Raw genomic sequence first — 22187 nt, forward strand, 5'->3', positions numbered from 1 at the left:
CTTCTCAGGGGCTCCTCCATCTAGCTTCCCCGTATACACTTGCAAGTTCCACGCATATGAAGCACCATCACAGGCAGCCCAGATCTTGATTCTATATTTTGCGAGTTTAGACGATATGTACTGCCTGAAGGGGCAGCGTTCCCTAAATGCCATAAGCTGCTCATCAACAGTAACGTTGGGCCCAGGGTTGTAAAACAGGGGAAGGCGGTCCACCCATTTGTCCCATACTGACCTGATTGCAGCTATCTTGTCACTCTGCCGCCGAGCTGGTCTGGTGTCTCGGTTATTGAAGCGGATAATCCTGGAAATAATGTGGACCTTTTCCAGAGACATTGTTGCACGGAAAGGTTCTCTCCCAGTTTCTGCATCCCACAGGGATTTTGTGGATTCTCCATTGGATCTGAAAACACCAGCAAGGATAAGAACCCTAAAGTATGCATGTAAATGAGTTTGGTCCATCTCCTTCCATCTCTCTCCAAAAACACACCTTCCCTCCAAATTAGTGCAGTCCAGAATGATTTTCTGGATGGTGTCTGGGATGAACAATTAAAAAGAAGACTTTATGTTCTGCACATGAGTAACTGCCATCCTTATTACATTGGCAGCCAATGCCGGGGTGGCTCATTCCTTGGGCAAGAAGACCATTCAATTTCACAATGCAGGCTGCTGATGAGCTGGTTGCTGACGGGCTGGTTGCTGACGGGCTGGTCCTGGGGCTGACTGAGGGTCAATCTCAACCTTTTCTTCCAACACTGTCAGACTCCAAATTGTCAAAGACATGATCCTCATACGCGGCAGGTAGCCTAGTGGTTAGAGCGTTGGGCTAGTAACTGAATGGTTGCAAGATCGAATCCCCGAGCTAACAAGGTAAAAATCTCTTGTTCTGCCTCTGAACAAGGCAGTTAACCCACTGTTCCTAGGCCATCATTGAAAATAAGAAGTTGTTCTTAACTGACTTAAAGGTAAAATAAAAAATATTTGAAAAATTCTTCATCTTCCAAGGTGGAAGACGGTCCTTCCACACTAGCTTCTCTCTCTTCTAAGGCCCTCTGAGCAGAGAATATTTTTTTCCATACTGATTGATTGTGGTAAAGAGCCACACATGCAAAGCTATTTATTTTGCAGCTGGCTGGGGTAGTGTCGGAAAATACTGATTTTTTTACAATATCGAAATAATGTATTAACATTGTGCAGGTTCCCATAAGACATTGTGTAGTTTCACACACTACAAAGGGTAAAGAGTGCGAGAAAAGCGGCAGACAGGCAGGGAGACAGACAGGTTCTTGGTGCTATGTTGAAACAGCAGGCCCAGGGAGGAGGAAGACAGAGTGAAGGCACACACAAACCTTTTTGTTAAATTTTTACTTGTTTTCACCTACACACTTTTATTACCCTCGGGTCCTGTGGACCCAAACACCACATATATAATATACATGTGTATGGGGGTGCACAGTGTGCACTCAATGAAAATGTGTTATTTTACATGTTCTTCACAGAAAATGAGCCAAGACCAATGAGTCTCAGGTTGAAAAAAAGAATGTCTTTGAGTAAACATTGAAAATGGGTCCATCAGACCCGAACACCACACAAGGGTTAAACAAAAAACATGATTCATGCATTTCTTTTTATATACTGTATATGAACAGATATGAAATTCGAGATTCGATAAACAAGTGTTAGGCATGAGCTATTTCAAGTTCTCAGAGATGGCCATTGTTCTGGTAAAAGTCATGTTTGAAAGTGATTGCGTTATGTTTAAGGTAATAGCAGGTCAATAACAAGATAACATAATCATCTTTCAATTGTGTTACTGTCGTTATCTCAGTTAAAACAGTCTATAACTGCCAATTTCGGCAGTATTATTTTGCCTTCACAGTGCATAGGACAATTAGTTTGCATACTTGCAGTTGTACTTGCTGTGCATGCAGGTACTGTACTGTACAGCACTGTACAATGTCTAAATCTCTTTCAGGCAACACTAGGCCTATCAATTCATTAGTTAAAACAGAATTTACAAAGCTCTTTTAAAAAGCCTAGCCACCCAATCCTGATGATTCTATGATATAAGAGCACCAAATTCAAACAGCACAGTATAACAATTCACAACCATTTTATAGGAATATAAGGCAGATTAATCAACAAAAGTACTCTTACGAGTCATACTGTTTTGTAATACAAATCATACAAGCATGCTTTTATCTAAAGCAAAGTTGGGAAACAATTGTAAAAGGAAAATAATGAATTTTACAAACATTCTTTGGTTGGGTGTGAAAAGAGCATTCCTGTGCTTTTATTTAGCTATTTGAATTTAGCATATTTTGTCAAAAAGAGAAAGAAAAAGGTTGGTACACTGGCTTTAATACAGGCAGCAGAGTGTGCAGAGGTTTAAATCTAAACTACAATATCTCATCTATTTCAAAGTAAAAAAGAAAATATTTTAAGATAAATTTCATTCTGATTGTACACTACAACTTCTTCTGCCCAAGACCTGCAATATAGTCAGTCTGTCCATCCTCACTTTTTATTGGCAAACCGACTGAAGCCCTTCTTCTCCTTGTCTTTCTTGTCTTTCGCTGGCTCTGGGGTGGTGAGGGTGGTAGAAGAGGAAGGAGGGGGCAGGCTGCGGGCCCGGACCCCTGCGGACCCTGAGGGTTCCACCTCTTCCTGTGCCAGGGGCTTCACTGCTTTCTCCATGGCCTGGGTCCAACACCCCAGTTCCTCCTGAAATAACCATACATTTACGTTGAATATATTTCAGTGAATTTGGGTGTTGGGGTTAAGGTCCCTCCAATATTAACATTCGTAATACATTTACAGATGTAATGCATTTACACATACTTCCATGATTTCATTGCAGAGAGCGCCGGACGTTAATGTTTCAAATGGTCCAACAGCAATGAGATCTGTATTTTGATGACTTGTTGATTGACGGATATATTATGTAGAACTGTGTGAAGTCTGATCTTTTGCCACAGTGGTCTTTTGATTGGTCAGACCAGATCCTGTGTCAGTGATTGGGTTAGGGATCTGGGTCAAGCTGCCGTGTCTAAACACAGCCTATTATTACCAGATAGTACACAGAATGTGTTTGATATTATATTGTAGGATAATGTAATATTGTATACAGTATGGATATTTTAAATGCATTACAGTGTTGTACTGTGGTGTCATTGTTGAACGTATGTTTGGATATTTCATGTGTCTTAATGATTATATTCCAATGTACATTACTGCTGTAACCCTGTGATAAGAACATATGACCTTCTTGTGTGACAAAAACAAATAAAATACATATCATTAAAAAAAAAGAACTGCATGAAGAACACACCTCGTCTTTACACTGGAACAGGTACTCACTACCATCACCCAGCCTGGAAGATAGACAGCCAGAGGAACAAAATTCAGTTAGGATTTAAACGAAACGCGTGGTAAGAGAGTGTGAACTAAACTCAGCAAAAAAAATAAACGTCCTCTCACTGTCAACTGCGTTTATTTTCAAATAAAATATTTGTATGAACATAACAAGACTCAACAACTGAGACATAAACAGAACAAGTTCCACAGACATGTGACTAACAGAAATTGAATAATGTGCCCCTGAACAAAGGGGGGTTCAAAATCAAAAGTAACAGTCAGTATCTGGTGTGGCCACCAGCTGCATTAGGTACTGCAGGGCATCTCCTCCTCATGGACTTAACCAGATTTGTCAGTTCTTGCTATGAGATGTTACCCCACTCTTACACCAAGGCACCTGCAAGTTCCCGGACATTTCTGGGGGGAATGGCCCTAGCCCTCACCCTCCGATCCAACACGTCCCAGACGTGCTCAATGGGATTGAGATCCGGGCTCTTCGCTGGCCATGGCAGAACACTAACATTCCTGTCTTGCAGGAAATCACATACAGAACAAGCAGTATGGTTGGTGGGATTGTCATGCTGGAGGGTCATGTCAGGATGAGCCTGCAGGAAGGGTACCACATGAAGAAGGAAGATGTCTTCCCTGTAAGGCACAGCATTGAGATTGCCTGCAATGACAACAAGCTCAGTCCGATGATGCTGTGACACACCGCCCCAGACCATGACGGATCCTCCACCTCCAAATCAATCCCACTCCAGAGTACAGGCCTCGGTGTAACGCTCATTCCTTCGACGATAAACACGAATCCGACCATTACCCATGGTGAGACAAAACCGCGACTCGTCAGTGAAGAGCACTTTTTGTCAGTCCTGTCTGGTCCAGCGACGGTGTGTTTGTGCCCATAGGCGATGTTGTTGCCGGTGATGTCTGGTGAGGACCTGCCTTAAAACAGGCCAACAAGCCCTCAGTCCAGCCTCTCTCAGCCTATTGTGGACAGTCTGAGCACTGATGGAGGGATTGTGCGTTCCTGGTGTAACTCGGGCAGTTGTTGTTGCCATCCTGTACCTGTCCCACAGGTGTGATGTTCGGATGTACCGATCCTGTGCAGGTGTTGTTACACTGCGAGGACAATCAGCTGTCCGTCCTGTCTCCCTGTAGCGCTGTCTTAGGCGTCTCAGAGTACGGACATTGCAATTTATTGCCCTGGTCACATCTGCAGTCCTCATGCCTCCTTGCAGCATGCCTGAGGCACGTTCACACAGATAAGCAGGAACCCTGGGCATCTTTCTTTTGGAGTTTTTCAGAGTCAGTAGAAAGGCCTCTTTAGTGTCCTAAGTTTTCATAACTGTGACCTTAATTGCCTACCGTCTGTAAGCTGTTAGTGTCTTAACGACCGTTCCACAGGTGCATGTTCATTAATTGTTTATGGTTCATTGAACAAGCATGGGAAACAGGGTTTAAGCCCTTTACAATGAAGATCTGTGAAGTTATTTGGATTTTTACGAATTATCTTTGAAAGACAGGGTCCTAAAAAAGGGACATTTCTTTTTTTGCTGAGTTTACGTACACTAAGACACTAACGTTCCTCACCTCAGTATGAATACGTGCTTCTTCTTCTTGTAGTTGTTCAGGACTTCCCATTTGGCATTGCTGAGCGACAGAGGGCCCTCTCCGTGGTAGTTGGAGCCATGGCCGAAGCTCTTGGCGTCCTTATAGACAGACAGCTGACCAGGCTTCAGCACACAGTACAGGTTGTTCCAGGACCTGTGAGAGGACAGGAGCACAGACACACATTTTGATGGAAAAGACCTTAAGCAGATACATACGCATCCCAAGCTTACCCAAAACGATTTGAATTATTTGGAGGTAGTATCATGAACTTGAGCTATCCTTTACATCCTACCTACTGTAATTGGAGTGAGTACCTTCTTTCATTACCGCAAACTATACAAAATAACTGCCAAAATGTGCAGCATTAACTCTACGCAAATCAACCATTTCAAGCCTAACCATAGCAACAATAACCATGCTCTGTAAGGTTGTGAGTGTCTGCACCTGTTGGAAGCCTTCTTCCCAGCAGCCTCTAGGTCGTGTTTCCGTCCCAGCATGCCCTCCTGCAGCACAGCCTTAGGGCTGAGGGGGTCAGCAGGTAGGGTGGCGGCCCGGGGCTCCCGCTCCCTCGGGGTATGTCCTGACACAGAGGCATCCAGCAGCTCCAGAGAGCTAGCCTCCTGCAAGCCAGCATCCTGCATCTCAGAGACCATGGGCACCGTAGAGTCACCCGCTGTTCCCTCCAACTGACCCAAACTGGGCTCCACCTCCACTGCTCCAGAGGCAGACTGGGAAGGAGAGATGAGCATGATATGTTTACAATCAATTTTAACGTACATATGGGAAAGAGAAATGGGCCTGGATTCAATCAGATTGAGCATTAACCAGCATTAATCAGCATTGACCGACATTCCGCATACCAGATGTTTTGGAGGTGTAACTGCTGTAACTGCTGTATGAGCTGACCAATCGGTGAGCGGCTGCTCTTGTGTGTCACAAACCACTCCCTTACTATCCCTACTTCATTAGAATTTCAAAAATGCCACTAGAAAGTGTTGGCTCTATGTTTGAAATGACCCATTTCCCTAAACCTTTACAATAAGGATCTATTTGTAAAGGGTTTATAAAGGGATTGTAATTACATTATAACGGTTATTTCATCATTTGTAAATTAATTATAAACCATTAATAAATGGGTTATAACAAATTGGTCAAAATAGTGCCATAGCCAGTCAGTGCTTGCCAAAATAGTGAGCCACTATTTACCTCCAGCTATTAACCCTTTATAAATGCCCTTACAAATGCGTATTAAAGTGAACCCTTATTTATCATGATGTAACCTTATTTGAAATGGTTATACAGTTAAAAAATATATTTCTTCTCACTTTTGGGTGTGATGCATTGTTGCTCAAAAGTTCTGGGACACTGTAAAGTCCATGGAGAATAAGAGCACCTCCTCCCAGCTGCCCACTGCACTGAGGCTAGGAAACACTGTCACTACCGGTAAATCCACAATAATTGAGAATTTCAATAAGCATTTTTCTACAGCTGGCCATGGTTTCTACCTGGCTACCCCTACCCCGGTCAACAGCCCTGTTCTCCCCACAGCAACTCGCCCAAACCTCCCCCACTTTTCCTTCACCCAAATCCAGATAGCTGATGTTCTGAAAGAGCTACAAAATCTGGACCCCTACATATCAGCCAGGCTAGACAATCTGCACCCTCTCTTTCTAAAATGATCTGCCGAAATTGTTGCAACCCCTATCAACCTCTCTTTCGTATCGTCTGAGATTCCCATAGATTGGAGACACTCGAGACCCAAACTGCTACAGACCTATATCTATTCTACCCTGCCTTTCTAAGTTCTTTGAAAGCCAAGTTAACCTGTTAGGGCTAGGGGGCAGTATTGACACGGCTGGATAAAAAACATACCCGATTTAGTCTGGTTACCACTCCTACCCAGTAACTAGAATATGCATATACTTATTACATATGGATAGAAAACACCCTAAATTTTCTAAAACTGTTTGAATGGTGTCTGTGAGTATAACAGAACTCAAATGGCAGGTCAAAACCTGAGAGATTCCTTTACAGGAAGTGGCCTGTCTGACCATTTCTTGAACTTCTTTTCCATCTCTATCATTTACTAAGGATCTCTGCTCTAACGTGACACTTCCCACGTCGTCCATAGGCGCTCAGAGCCCGGGAAAAAACAGAATGTCGTCATTCCAGCCCCAGGCTGAAACACATTATCGCCTTTCTCAAGTGGCTGATCAAGGGACACTGGCCTTATGCGCGTGACCCCGACCGCCCCCGCCTTTGGGATTTTTTCCTCTGTTTGCCGAAAAGGAGATTCCCTGTCGGAATATTATCGCTTTTCTACGAGAAAAGTGTCGTAAAAATTGATTTTAAACAGCGGTTGACGTGCTTCGAAGTACGGTAATGGAATATTTAGAATTTTATTGTCACGAATTGCGCCATGCGCGCGACACTTCTTTACTATTTCGGATAGTGTCTGGAACGCACGAACAAAACGCCGCTATTCGGATATAACGATGGATTATTTTGGACCAAACCAACATTTGTTATTGAAGTAGCAGTCCTGGGTGTGCATTCTGACGAAGACAACAAAAGGTAATCAAACTTTTATAATAGTAAATATGATTATGGTGAGTGCTAAACTTGCCGGGTGTCTAAATAGCGAGCCCGTGATGCCTGGGCTATGTACTTAGAATATTGCAAAATGTGCTTTCACCAAAAAGCTATTTTAAAATCGGACATATCGAGTGCATAGAGGAGGTCTGTATCTATAATTCTTAAAATAATTGTTATGCTTTTTGTGAACGTTTATCGTGAGTAATTTAGTAAAATGTTAGCGAATTCCCCGGAAGTTTGCGGGGGGTATGCTAGTTCTGAACGTCACATGCTAATGTAAAAAGCTGGTTTTTGATATAAATATGAACTTGATTGAACAAAACATGCATGTATTGTATAACATAATGTCCTAGGGTTGTCATCTGATGAAGATCATCAAAGGTGAGTGCTGCATTTAGCTGTCTTCTGGGTTTTGGTGACATTATATGCTGGCTTGAAAAATGGGTGTCTGATTATTTCTGGCTTGGTACTCTGCTGACATAATCTAATGTTTTGCTTTCGTTGTAAAGCCTTTTTGAAATCGGACAGTGTGGTTAGATTAACGAGAGTCTTGTCTTTAAATGGCTGTAAAATAGTCATATGTTTGAGAAATTGAAGTAATAGGATTTTTAAGGTTTTGAAAATCGCGCCACAGGCTGGCAGTGGCTGTTACGTAGGTGGGACGAATTCGTCCCGCCTAGCCCAGAGAGGCTAAAATAATAATTGTTTGCAAAAAAATGTTTAATGGTAATACTGGTAAGAGGTAACAATCCTTTGCATATACTGCCTACATTACTACATATGCAAGCGTCCCACCTAGCCCATAGAGGTTAACAAACAGATTACCGACCATTTCGAATCCTACCGTACCTTCTCCGCTATGCAATCTGATTTCAGAGCTGGTCATGGGTGCACCTCAGCCACGCTCAAGGTCCTAAACGATATCATAACCGCCATCGATAAGAGACATTACTGTGCAGCCGTATTCATCGACCTGGCTAAGGCTTTCGACTCGGTCAATCACTACATTCTTATTGACTGACTCAACAGCCTTGGTTTCTCAAATGATTGCCTCGCTTTGTTCACCAACTACTTCTCCGATAGAGTCCAGTATGTGAAATCGGAGGGCCTGTGGTCCGGACCCCTGGAAGTCTCGATGGGGGTGCCACAGGGCTCAATTCTTGGGTCGACTCTCTTCTCTGTATACATCAATGATCTCGCTCTCGCTGCTGGTGATTCTTTGATCCACCTCTACGCAGATGACACCATTCTGTATACCTCTGGCCCTTCTTTGGACACTGTGTCACAACTACAAATACCTAGGTGTCTGGTTAGATTGTAAACTCTCCTTCCAGACTCACATTAAACATCTCCAATCCAAAATTAAATCTAGAATCGGCTTCCTATTTCGCAACAAAGCATCCTTCACTCATGCTGCCAAACATACCCTCGTAAAACTGACCATCCTACCAATCCTCGACTTCGGCGATGTCATTTACAAAATAGCCTCCAACACTTTCCTCAACAAATTGGGTGCAGTCTATCGCAGTGCCATCCGTTTTGTCACCAAAGCCCCATATACTACCCACCACTGCGACCTGTATGCTCTCATTGGCTGGCCCTCGCTTCATACTCGTCGCCAAACCCATTGGCTCCAGGTCATCTACAAGTCTCTGCTAAGTAAAGCCCCGCCTTATCTCAGCTCACTGGTCACCATAGCAGCACCCACCCATAGCACGTGCTCCAGCAGGTATTTCTCACTGGTCACCCCCAAAGCCAATTATTCCTTTGGCCGCCTTGCCTTCCAGTTCTCTGCTGCCAATGACTGGAACGAACTGCAAAAATCTCTGAAGCTGGAGACTCTTACCTCCATCACTAGCTTTAAGCACCAGCTGTCAGAGCAGCTCACAGATCACTGCACCTGTACATAGCTCATCTGTAAATAGCCCATCCAATCTACCTCATCCCCATACTGAGTATAACAGAACTGAAATGGCAGGCGAAACCCCGAGGACAAACCATAAAAATAAAAGATATTCAGCATACCACTGATTTCAATGGCTGGCACTTTTATAATAGGGCGAAATCGTGCCCGAATGCAGTTCCTAGGGCTTCCACTAGATGTCAACAGTCTTTAGAAAGAGTTTCAGGCTGTTTTTTTGAAAAATTAGCCAGAAATTGTAGTTTATATAGGTGGCTCCCATTTTGGCTGTAGTGTTTCCAAGCGTGTGAATGAATGGTATTTTTCTCCGGTAAAGACAATAACGATTCTCCGACTTAAATGTTATCGTTTATTTGCGTATATGGGTACCTATTGTTTGATTATAAACGTTGATTGACTTGTTTGGATAAGTTTATTGGTAACGTTTGGGATTAATTTCGTATGCATTTTGAAGGAGGGAAACCAAGTGGATTATTGACTGAAGCGTGCCAGCTAAACTGAGTTTTTATGGATATAAAGAAGGACATTATCGAGCAAAAGGACCATTTGTAATGTAACTGGGACCTTTTGGAGTGCCAACAGAAGATCTTCAAAGGTAAGGCATATATTATATCACTATTTCTGACTTTCGTGTTGCAACTCCCTGGTTGAAAATTATTTGTTATGCATTTGTGTGCTGGGCGCTGTCCTCAGATAATCGCATGGTTTGCTTTCGCCATAAAGCCTTTTTGAAATCTGACATGGCAGCTGGATTAACAACAAGTTAAGCTTTATTTTGATATATTGCACTTGTGATTTCATGAAAGTTTCATATTTATAGTAATTTAATTTGAATTTGGCACTCTGCAATTTCACCGGAAATTGTCGAAATGGGATGGTAGCATCCCACTAATCCGCAAGAAGTTAAATAAAGGTGAAATAAACATTTAAATAAAGTGAGGAGTGTGTTGATATAATCTGGTAAGGGGTAACACATTAGGAATGCTGATTGAATAATGTCCTGGATGTACAGTACATTTGACTAGGGCATTAGGGTTTCAAAGGTGGATCAAGACATCATGAAAACCAACCTCTTCTGTTCCTGGGACAGAGTACCAATTCATCACACCCAAACATGAGAAAATAACTTGTTCAACTGTGCAACTATTGAAAACAAGGTTACATGATGATACGTAAGGGTTAATCTTGTAAGCGTTTGGAAGTGCATTTATAAATGGTTAATAACTGGAGGTAAATATTGGCTCACTATTTAGAAAACACTGACTGGTTATTGCACTGTTTTGACCAATGTCATATAACCATTTATTCATGTTTTTCAAATGCATTTACAAATGATTAAAAAAAGGTTAATAATGTAATTATAAATCCTTTATAAATTAACATTTTTGTAAAGCGTTAGCCTCATTCAGGGGTGGGCAACTCCAGTCCTCGAGGGCCTGATTGGTGTCACACTTCTGCACCAGCCACAGCTAACACACCAATAATCAACGAATCATGTTTTTACGTTTAAAATGTAATCAGTTTAATCAGCTGTGTTTGCTAGGGATGGAGAAAAAGTCTGACACCCATCCCTGGTCTAATTTAAGTGTTTGAATTTTTAAAGTGGCTGCATGGAATTTGTCAGATTATAGTCAGGTGTGGTTTCGTTGCATCCAATGGCAGTGTCCGTTTGACAACTCCAATGCAGTTCCACCTCCGACAACATATGTCAATCTGATTTAATCTAGCCCATGATATCCTTATGTATGCCATCCATGGACAGAGAGAGAAAGATAGGGGAACTCATGCACAGGGAGAGAAAGATAGGGGAACTCATGCACAGGGAGAGAAAGATAGGGGAACTCATGCACAGGGAGAGAAAGATAGGGGAACTCATGCACAGGGAGAGAAAGATAGGGGAACTCATGCACAGAGAGCAGGACAGAATGGATATGGTCAGAGCGGGTCATTTCGTCAGTACACATTAGCTCAGTACTAACCAGTGTCTGCTCCTCGATGGTGTAGAGCTGGGAGGAGTCCTCTGCGAACCCTGTGTCTTCTCTCCTGCTTTCCATCTGTGAAGGCTTCTGCTCCTCTGTTACAAACTGCTGTATCTCCTGCTGCTGCTTCCTCAACTCTAGCAGCTCCAACTGAGAGAGAGAGAGAGAGAGAGAGGAGAGAGAGAGAGAGAGAGAGAGAACTAACTTTCGCACACACGCATACTGTATACTGTACTTGTTTATATGGAAAATGATGATGTCAGAAAAAACTGCCAAAACAGGACAAAGCTTTACACAGATCACAGACACACAAACAAACACATACACACACGCACACGCACAATCCTTTCCACGACATACTGTAGTAAGTCTCTCCAGGGCTGAGAAGCGTTCCTCCCAGGTGGCGGTGGACTTCTCAAAGGCTTCGTGTCTCTTCAGTAGTTTCTCCACCTCGTTTACAGTCTGTCCCAAGTCCTTACTGGCCACGTACGGCTCCTGAGCCACTAGCCACGCCTCCGCCACTGAGGCGTCCCGCGCAAACTGGCACACCTCCAACACTTGGGCACAAGACAAGACAAATGTGTAAGTATGCTACTTGGACCCAAGTCTGGTGTTTCTGTGTTGACACTGATCTATAGACTCCAGTATGAGGAAGGAAGGAAAAAGGGAATGTACAGCAGTTGTTGTTGTCATTGTGGTTGTTGTTGTCATTGTGGTTGTTGTGGTAATTGTGGTTGTTGTTGTAATTGTGGTTGTTGTTGTCATTGTGGTTGTTGTTGTCATTGTGGTTGTTGTTGTCATTGTGGTTGTTGTTGTCATTGTGGTTGTTGTTGTCATTGTTGCTGTCATTGTGGTTGTTGTTGTCATTGTGGTTGTTGTTGTCATTGTGGTTGTTGTTGTCATTGTTGCTGTCATTGTGGTTGTTGTTGTCATTGTAGTTGTTGTTGTGGTTGTTGTCATTGTGGTTGTTGTTGTCATTGTTGTGGTTGTTGTCATTGTGGTTGTTGTTGTCATTGTTGCTGTCATTGTGGTTGTTGTTGTCATTGTTGCTGTCATTGTGGTTGTCATTGTAGTTGTTGTTGTGGTTGTTGTCATTGTTGTGGTTGTTGTCATTGTTGTGGTTGTCATTGTGGTTGTTGTTGTCATTGTGGTTGTTGTTGTCATTGTGGTTGTTGTCATTGTGGCTGTTCTTGTCATTGTGGTTGTCATTGTGGTTGTTGTTGTCATTGTTGTTGTCATTGTGGTTGTCATTGTTGTTGTCATTGTGGTTGTTGTTGTTGTCATTGTGGTTGTTGTTGTCATTGTTGTTGTTGTGGTTGTTGTTGTCATTGTGGTTGTTGTCATTGTGGTTGTTGTTGTCATTGTTGTTGTTGTGGTTGTTGTTGTCATTGTGGTTGTTGTTCTGGTTTTTGTTGTTGTTGTCATTGTGGTTGTTGTTGTCATTGTGGTTTTTGTTGTCATTGTGGTTTTTGTTGTTGTTGTGGTTGTTGTTGTTGTGGTAGCTGTCATTGTGGTTGTTGTTGTCATTGTGGTTGTTGTTGTCGTTGTGGTTGTTGTTGTCGTTGTGGTTGTTGTTGTCATTGTGGTTGTTGTTGTCGTTGTGGTTGTTGTTGTCATTGTGGTTTTTGTTGTTGTTGTGGTTGTTGTTGTTGTGGTAGCTGTCATTGTGGTTGTTGTTGTCATTGTGGTTGTTGTTGTCGTTGTGGTTGTTGTTGTCGTTGTGGTTGTTGTTGTTGTTGTGGTTGTTGTTGTCATTGTGGTTGTTGTTGTCATTGTGGTTGTTTTTATTGTTGTTGTGGTTGTCTTTGTGGTTGTTGTTTTCATTGTGGTTGTTGTTGTGGTTGTTGTTGTCATTGTGGTTGTTTTAATTGTGGTTGTTGTTGTTGTGGTTGTTGTTGTCATTGTGGTTGTTTTAATTGTGGTTGTTGTTGTTGTGGTTGTTGTTGTCATTGTGGTTGTTTTAATTGTGGTTGTTGTTGTGGTTGTTGTTGTCATTGTGGTTGTTTTAATTGTGGTTGTTGTTGTTGTGGTTGTTGTTGTCTTTGTGGTTGTTATAATTGTGGTTGTGATTGTTGTCATTGTGGTTGTCATTGTCATTGTGGTTGTTGTAATTGTGGTTGTTGTTGTCGTTGTGGTTGTTGTTGTCATTGTGGTAGTTGTTGTCATTGTGGTTGTTGTTGTGGTTGTTCTTGTCATTGTGGTTGTTGTTGTCATTGTGTTTGTTGTTGTACTCACAGAGCCTGAGCCAGTCCCATCGGTCGTCCCACTTGGTCATCATCTCCTTCTTCTTCTCCATCAGCTGGATCAGTTTCTCCTTGATCTGAGGGAGAACGAGGATGACAGCAACAGGGATGGTCAATTGAATTCAGTGTTTAAATGAGGTAGTCACAAGATATAGAAAAAGCCACATTCTGTATCTGAAATAATTTCAATGTGGCCCCAGGCTCTTTCCCAATTCATCTTCCCTTGATTCCTTGCATACTCTCTCCTCGCCTCCTTCTCAAAACATATTCAAGGAGAAGGTCTGAGGGAAGGCAAAGGCAAGGAGATAGGATGCAAAGAATTGATATAAAGCCCTGGTGTTCCTCACCTCAGCAGAGTATTTGTGTTTGCGTGCCAGCAGAGCCTTGCCGTGCGCCACACAGTCAGAGAACTTTGGTCCACGCTGGTCGATCTCAGACCTGATCCCCTGGTGGTACTTCATCAGCAGCTCTACTGATGACACATCCCTGAGGAGAGATAGGTAGAAACAACCTGTTATCTTCTAACTTTATCTCTCCATCCTCTATATCTCTACATCCTCGATCTCTCCACCTCTACTTCCTCGATCTCTCCACCTCTACATCCTCGATCTCTCCACCTCTACATCCTCGATCTCTCCACCTCTACATCCTCGATCTCTCCACCTCTACATCCTCCACCTCTCCACCTCTACATCCTCCACCTCTCCAGCCTCTCCACCTCTCCAGCCTCTCCAGCCTCTTTCTCTCCAGCCTCTATCTCTCTCTTGCCTCTATCTCTCTCTTGCCTCTATCTCTCTCTTGCCTCTATCTCTCCACCCTCTATCTCTCCATCATCTCTCTTCATCCTATGTCTTTATCCTCTAACTCTCTCTACTCTATCTCTCCATCCTCCATCACTCTATCCTCTATCTCTCCTTCCTTTATCTCTCCTTCTTACTGTATATATCTTTCTCCATCCTCTATCTCTTCATCTTCTATCTCTCTCTACTCTATCCTCTATCTCTCTATCTATCCATCCTCCATCTCTCCATCGTCTATCACTCCATCATCTATCACTCCATCGTCTATCTCTCTCTACCCTCTATCTCTCCATCTCTCCAGCCTCTATCTCCCTATCCTTTATCTCTCCACCCTCTATCTCTCATCCTCTATCACTCCAGCCTCTATGTCTCCATCCTCTCCCGCCTCTCTCTCCATCCTATATATCTTTATCTTTATGCAACCTCTATCTCTCCATCCTATATACCTCTAACTCTACTTTCTCTCCCTATCTCTTCATCCTCTATCTTTCTCTGCTCTATCTCCCCATCCTCTATCTATCGCTCTATCCTCTATCTCTCCTTCCTTTATCTCTCTCCATCCTCTATTTCTTCATCCTCTATCTCTCTGTACTCTCTCTATCTCTTCATCCTCCATCTTTCCATCCTCTATCTCTCTGTCCTCTATCGCTCTATCCTCTATCGCTCTATCCTCTATCGCTCTGTCCTCTATCGCTCTATCCTCTATCTCTTTATCTCTCCATCCTGTCACCCAATAGCAGTTCTACTGATGGCATGTCCCTGGGGAGAGATAGAAAGGTTATCATCTAACTTTATCGCTCTCTCTCTCCATCCCCTCACCCCTCCATATTGCCTGTCCACTCTCCTCCGTTTCCTGTTGTGTAATCATGAAGATGCTTTTCTATGCATATATTCAGTACGAGTGGGAATTAAACCCACAACTCTGGTGTTGCCAACACCTGGCTCCAACAAAGACATGGGACCCCCTTTCCTCCCCCCGGAGTCTTACGTGCACTAGCTAGCTAGAATTTATGTCAACAGTCCGTCACAAGAGATTACCGTGGTTTCTCCTGTGTCTCTATTTGCTGTATGGTGCTCTCCATCCAGGCCATCAGGTCTCGGACCATGGTGAAGAAGCGGAACTTGTCAGCTGTCTCCTCCAGGCGTTTCCTGCGGCCGTCACAGGCATCCAGTAGAGCCTTCCAGGCCTCCACCACCTCCTTCTCCTGGGCCTGGATCTCTGTAGCCTTGTCCCCAGCATACTGGGCATGCAGACAGGCCGCTGTCTCCTGGAACTGCTGCACCTGGTGGGGGAGAAGGAGGGAGGTGGAGGTGGTTTTTCTAGATCTAAAAAAAATGTATACTGTTATACTATGGTGGTGACTGAGAAAGAAACCTGAATGTAGAAGACTTTCATGCCCTCTAAGTTAGATGCTGTTCATTTCTTTATGGCTCTTTGAGCCGGATTTGAACAACTCCAATCACAACTGGGGTTCAGTGATGTTACAATGTGTTGCTACAGGGAGACCTGCATACCATACACAAACAAATACTGTCTTTAGCCCCACAGATATATTAGTAGACTGTATTAGTGATTTAAATACTTGGACGGTTCACAACTTCCTCCAGCTAAATCAATACAAGGCTGAGGTACATATTGTTGGAGCCAAAGCACAGAGAGAGAATCTGGCCACACATTTCAATTCACGGGCAATTAAGATAAAACACTTGGTAAAAAACCTAGGTGTTATTTTAGATTCTGAACTCAATTTCGAATCACACATTAGGAATGTGACCAAAATAGCTTTTTACCACCTGAAGAACATTGCCACGGTGCAGCCATTTCTCTCTTAGGCTGATACAGTGAGACTCATCCATGATTTTATGACAAGCAGGCTTGACTACTGTAATGCTCTCCTGTCTGGTCTACCCAAGAGAGCCATTGGTCAACTGCAAAACATACAGAATGCTGCAGCACGGGTACTGACCAAGACCAGACGGAGAGCACACATTACATCGGTGTTAAGGTCTCTGCACTGAGTGCCTGTGAGTTTGATAATTATTTTTAAGATTCTTCTATTGGTTTTTAAATCAATCCATGATGGCGCACCCCAAAACATGTCAGACATGCTTTTAAGTTATGAACCCAGTAGGTCCCTCAGGTCCTCTGGCACTGGCCTTTTAACTATCCAAAAGTCTAGGACCAAGAGGCATGGAGAGTCAGACTTTAGTTATTATGCCCCCAGCCTCTGGAATAGCCTGCCTGAGAACCTGAGGGGGACCAAGAGGCATGGAGAGGCAGCCTTTAGTTATTATACCCCCAGCCTCTGGAATAGCCTGCCTGAGAACCTGAGGGGGACCAAGAGGCATGGAGAGTCAGCCTTTAGTTATTATACCCCCAGCCTCTGGAATAGCCTGCCAGAGAATCTGAGGGGGACCAAGAGGCATGGAGAGGCAGACTTTAGTTATTATACCCCCAGCCTCTGGAATAGCCTGCCAGAGAACCTGAGGGGGACCAAGAAGCATGGAGAGGCAGCCTTTAGTTATTATACCCCCAGCCTCTGGAATAGCCTGCCTATAGCCTGCCAGAGAACCTGAGGGGGACCAAGAGGCATGGAGAGACAGCCTTTAGTTATTATACCCCCAGCCTCTGGAATAGCCTGCCAGAGAACCTGAGGGGGACCAAGAGGCATGGAGAGGCAGCCTTTAGTTATTATACCCCCAGCCTCTGGAATAGCCTACCAGAGAACCTGAGGGGGACCAAGAGGCATGGAGAGTCAGCCTTTAGTTATTATACCCCCAGCCTCTGGAATAGCCTACCAGAGAACCTGAGGGGGACCAAGAAGCATGGAGAGGCAGCCTTTAGTTATTATACCCCCAGCCTCTGGAATAGCCTGCCTGAGAACCTGAGGGGGACCAAGAGGCATGGAGAGTCAGCCTTTAGTTATTATACCCCCAGCCTCTGGAATAGCCTGCCTGAGAACCTGAGGGGGACCAAGAGGCATGGAGAGACAGCCTTTAGTTATTATACCCCCAGCCTCTGGAATAGCCTACCAGAGAACCTGAGGGGGACCAAGAGGCATGGAGAGTCAGCCTTTAGTTATTATACCCCCAGCCTCTGGAATAGCCTGCCTGAGAACCTGAGGGGGACCAAGAAGCATGGAGAGGCAGCCTTTAGTTATTATACCCCCAGCCTCTGGAATAGCCTGCCTGAGAACCTGAGGGGGACCAAGAGGCATGGAGAGTCAGCCTTTAGTTATTATACCCCCAGCCTCTGGAATAGCCTGCCTGAGAACCTGAGGGGGACCAAGAGGCATGGAGAGACAGCCTTTAGTTATTATACCCCCAGCCTCTGGAATAGCCTACCAGAGAACCTGAGGGGGACCAAGAGGCATGGAGAGTCAGCCTTTAGTTATTATACCCCCAGCCTCTGGAATAGCCTGCCTGAGAACCTGAGGGGGACCAAGAAGCATGGAGAGGCAGCCTTTAGTTATTATACCCCCAGCCTCTGGAATAGCCTGCCTGAGAACCTGAGGGGGACCAAGAGGCATGGAGAGTCAGCCTTTAGTTATTATACCCCCAGCCTCTGGAATAGCCTGCCAGAGAACCTGAGGGGAGCTGAAACTGTTGACATATTTAAAACAGATCTTAAAACACCTTTTTAGCTTTGTTTGACCTCAGGGTGCTTTTTAGTCTTTTAGTTTTTATTGTTGCTGTTTTGTTTTTCATCCTCTTATGTTTGTTGTGTAGTAAATATTTCAGTTTTTATTTTCATGAGTTTTTTCCTGATGCACATTGCGTTGCATTTCATGTCTGAAATGTGCTGTATACATTTTTTATTTTATTTTGTTTTATTTCACCTTTATTTAACCAGGTAGGCAAGTTGAGAACAAGTTCTCATTTACAATTGCGACCTGGCCAAGATAAAGCAAAGCAGTTCGACACATACAACAACACAGAGTTACACATGGAGTAAAACAAACATACAGTCAATAATACAGTAGGAAAAATAAGTCTATGTACAATGTGAGCAAATGAGGTGAGATAAGGGAGGTAAAGGCAAAAAAGTCCATGGTGGCAAAGTAAATACAATATAGCAAGTAAAACACTGGAATGGTAGATTTGTAGTAGAAGAAAGTGCAAAGTAGAAATAGAGATAATGGGGTGCAAAGGAGCAAAATAAAATAAATAAAATAAATAAATACAGTAGGGGAAGAGGTAGTTGTTTGGGCTAAATTATAGATGGGCTATGTACAGGTGCAGTGATCTGTGAGCTGCTCTGACAGCTGGTGCTTACAGCTAGTGAGGGAGATGTGTTTCCAGTTTCAGAGATTTTTGTAGTTCGTTCCAGTCATTGGCAGCAGAGAAATAAATAAAGCTTGATATGATTACTCACCATGACATACAGTGGGGCAAAAAAGTATTTAGTCAGCCACCAATTGTGCAAGTTCTCCCACTTAAAAAGATGAGAGAGGCCTGTAATTTTCATCATAGGTACACGTCAACTATGACAGACAAAATGAGAAAAAAAATCCAGAAAATCACATTGTAGGATTTTTAATGAATTTATTTGCAAATTATGGTGGAAAATAAGTATTTGGTCACCTACAAACAAGCAAGATTCCTGGCTCTCACAGACCTGTAACTTCTTCTTTAAGAGGCTCCTCTGTCCTCCACTCGTTACCTGTATTAATGGCACCTGTTTGAACTTGTTATCAGTATAAAAGACACCTGTCCACAACCTCAAACAGTCACACTCCATACTCCACTATGGCCAAGACCAAAGAGCTGTCAAAGGACGCCAGAAACAAAATTGTAGACCTGCACCAGGCTGGGAAGACTGAATCTGCAATAGGTAAGCAGCTTGGTTTGAAGAAATCAACTGTAGGAGCAATTATTAGGAAATGGAAGACATACAAGACCACTGATAATCTCCCTCGATCTGGGGCTCCACGCAAGATCTCACCCCGTGGGGTCAAAATGATCACAAGAACGGTGAGCAAAAATCCCAGAACCACACAGGGGGACCTAGTGAATGACCTGCAGAGAGCTGGGACCAAAGTAACAAAGCTTACCATCAGTAACACACTACGCCGCCAGGGACTCAAATCCTGCAGTGCCAGACGTGTCCCCCTGCTTAAGCCAGTACATGTCCAGGCCCGTCTGAAGTTTGCTAGAGAGCATTTGGATAATCCAGAAGAGGATTGGGAGAATGTCATATGGTCAGATGAAACCAAAATATAACTTTTTGGTATAAACTCAACTCGTCGTGTTTGGAGGACAAAGAATGCTGAGTTGCATCCAAAGAACACCATACCTACTGTGAAGCATGGGGCTGGAAACATCATGCTTTGGGGCTGTTTTTCTGCAAAGGGACCAGGACGACTGATCCGTGTAAAGGAAAGAATGAATGGGGCCATGTATCGTGAAATTTTGAGTGAAAACCTCCTTCCATCAGCAAGGGCATTGAAGATGAAACATGGCTGGGTCTTTCAGCATGACAAAAACACCGCCCGGGCAACGAAGGAGTGGCTTCGTAAGAAGCATTTCAAGGTCCTGGAGTGACCTAGCCAGTCTCCAGATCTCAACCCCATAGAAAATCTTTGGAGGGAGTTGAAAGTCCGGGTTGCCCAGCGACAGCCCCAAAACATCACTGCTCTAGAGGAGATCTGCATGGAAGAATGGGCCAAAATACCAGCAACAGTGTGTGAAAACCTTGTGAAGACTTACAGAAAACGTTTGACCTGTGTCATTGCCAACAAAGGGTATATAACAAAGTATTGAGATAAACTTTTGTTATTGACCAAATACTTATTTTCCACCATAATTTGCAAATAAATTCATTAAAAATCCTACAATGTGATTTTCTGGATTTTTTTTCTCATTTTGTCTGTCATAGTTGAAGTGTACCTATGATGAAAATTACAGGCCTCTCTCATCTTTTTAAGTGGGAGAACTTGCACAATTGGTGGCTGACTAAATACTTTTTTGCCCCACTGTAACTTGAACATGGCTGTACACTAGAGCCATCTCTAGTCAGCATAATATCTTAGTCTTAATGCTGCCTCTCCTGTAGACCTCGCAACCAAACTCCAGGCCAAACAGGCAGTAGGGGGTTAAGGTGTACCTGTTTTCCCAGGGCGCTGATGTCCCTCTCGAAGGCAGCGTGCATGCGGTGGAAGGTATCTGCCTTGCTGAAGTCTTCTCCCAGGTCAGCAGGAATCTCATTTAGTTTCTCTTGGATTTGAGACACCAGCTCCTTCCCATCATCGAAGTACCTGAGAACCACCAGGACATTCTGTTACAGCTGACCCATCAGACCACACTGTGGTGTACAAATATAATCTACTTTCATCTGTCAGAAGTCAGATCTCAAACATCTATGAAATGTCTAAAAGTTTTTATGTGTTTGTCTTGTTTTGGAGCCTAAACAGCCAAAAACAGTTAGTGGCATTGATGAACCATTTGCCATCATTTGTGTGCAGACTGACTTGAGCAGGTTGTGTGCAGACTGACTTGAGCAGGTCGTGGGAGGCCTGTAGGAGCTGAGCTCGGGTGTCTACGAGTTCCAGCAGGTCAGCCCAGCTCTCGTTGACGCTGTCCCTCCAATCAGCCATGGCAGCAGCCTCCGTGTGGCCCGCCTTGATCAGCTCATCGATCGTCTGGTTCACATAGTCCACCCGCTCCTGTCCCACCATCCCTGTCTCCCGGGAAAAGTCACGGAACTTGTCCCTCAGGATCTGGACGTTTTTTATTTGGAGAAGGAAATGGAAAATAAAATCATCTTAAAAATGTGAAGATAATAAAGCAATTATAAGAGTGTGGATATACTTCAGAGGAATACAGAACATTACAGAGAGAACAAATACAAGGTGGGACTTCATGCTTGGACCATTCTCTATCCCTTCAGCTACCTAGAACTTTACATTTATTTGATAGTTTTCCCCCAGCTTCAGTACCCCTGGGAAGTTCATTGAAGCCCTCCAGAGGTCCTGGGTTGAGAATCCCTGGCCTCTGTATTCACTGTGTGTATTCCCTCCTCACTGTAACATGATCCAGGTCCTGTCTCATCTCCTGTGAGGACGCCACCACATCCCTCTCTCCCTCCCATCCTCTCCCTCCCTCCTCACTGTAACATGGTCCAGGTCCTGTCTCATCTCCTGTGAGGACGCCACCACATCCTCTCCCTCCCTCCCTCCCATCCTCTCCCTCCCTCCTCACTGTAACATGATCCAGGTCCTGTCCCATCTCCTGTGAGGATGCCACCACATCCTCTCTCTCCCTCCCTCCCATCCCTCCCTCCTCACTGTAACATGATCCAGGTCCTGTCCCATCTCCTGTGAGGATGCCACTACGTCCCTCTCAGCGATCCAGTGCTCCAGATCCTCCACCTCTCGGCTCAGCAGGAAGTGATGATAGACATGGTCCAGCTTCCTCCTGCGCTCCTCTGCCAAGTCCTTCAGTCCAGCATACTGCTTATCCACCTGGCCCTGACGACGGATGATAGATTCACTATGGGGAGAAAGGGAGAGAGAGAGAGAGAGAGAGAGGGAAAGAGAGAATGAGAGACAGTGAGGGAGAGGAGGAGAGAGAGAGAGAAGAGAAGAGAAAGATAGATAATTGAATTGAGAGAGAGAATTGATTTGAATTGAGAGAGAGAGATAATTGAATTGGAGAGAGAGAGAGATCAGGATCGAGAGAG

At 44.0% G+C, this 22187-nt stretch overlaps 1 protein-coding gene across 2 annotated transcripts in view; it reads right to left on the bottom strand.

The window, feature by feature from the left end:
- Positions 1–1346: 1346 nt before the first annotated feature.
- Positions 1347–22187, bottom strand: part of LOC106611276 (spectrin beta chain, erythrocytic) — an 82017-nt gene continuing 61176 nt past the window's right edge. For both annotated transcript variants that reach the window (XM_014211314.3, XM_045723623.2), the window contains exons 30-41: positions 21793–21997; positions 21002–21225; positions 20613–20763; positions 15545–15789; positions 14054–14192; positions 13699–13783; positions 11824–12020; positions 11464–11613; positions 5413–5696; positions 4948–5121; positions 3329–3371; positions 1347–2721 (exon numbers count right to left, since the gene is read on the bottom strand). In XM_014211314.3, coding sequence (XP_014066789.1) covers positions 2515–2721; positions 3329–3371; positions 4948–5121; positions 5413–5696; positions 11464–11613; positions 11824–12020; positions 13699–13783; positions 14054–14192; positions 15545–15789; positions 20613–20763; positions 21002–21225; positions 21793–21997 — 2104 coding nt within the window. In that variant the 3' untranslated portion in view covers positions 1347–2514. The remainder of the gene's footprint in view (positions 2722–3328; positions 3372–4947; positions 5122–5412; positions 5697–11463; positions 11614–11823; positions 12021–13698; positions 13784–14053; positions 14193–15544; positions 15790–20612; positions 20764–21001; positions 21226–21792; positions 21998–22187) is intronic.

Source organism: Salmo salar, chromosome 09 (genome assembly GCF_965601325.2).
Source record: "Salmo salar chromosome 09, fSalSal1, whole genome shotgun sequence".
Lineage (NCBI taxonomy): Eukaryota > Metazoa > Chordata > Actinopteri > Salmoniformes > Salmonidae > Salmo > Salmo salar.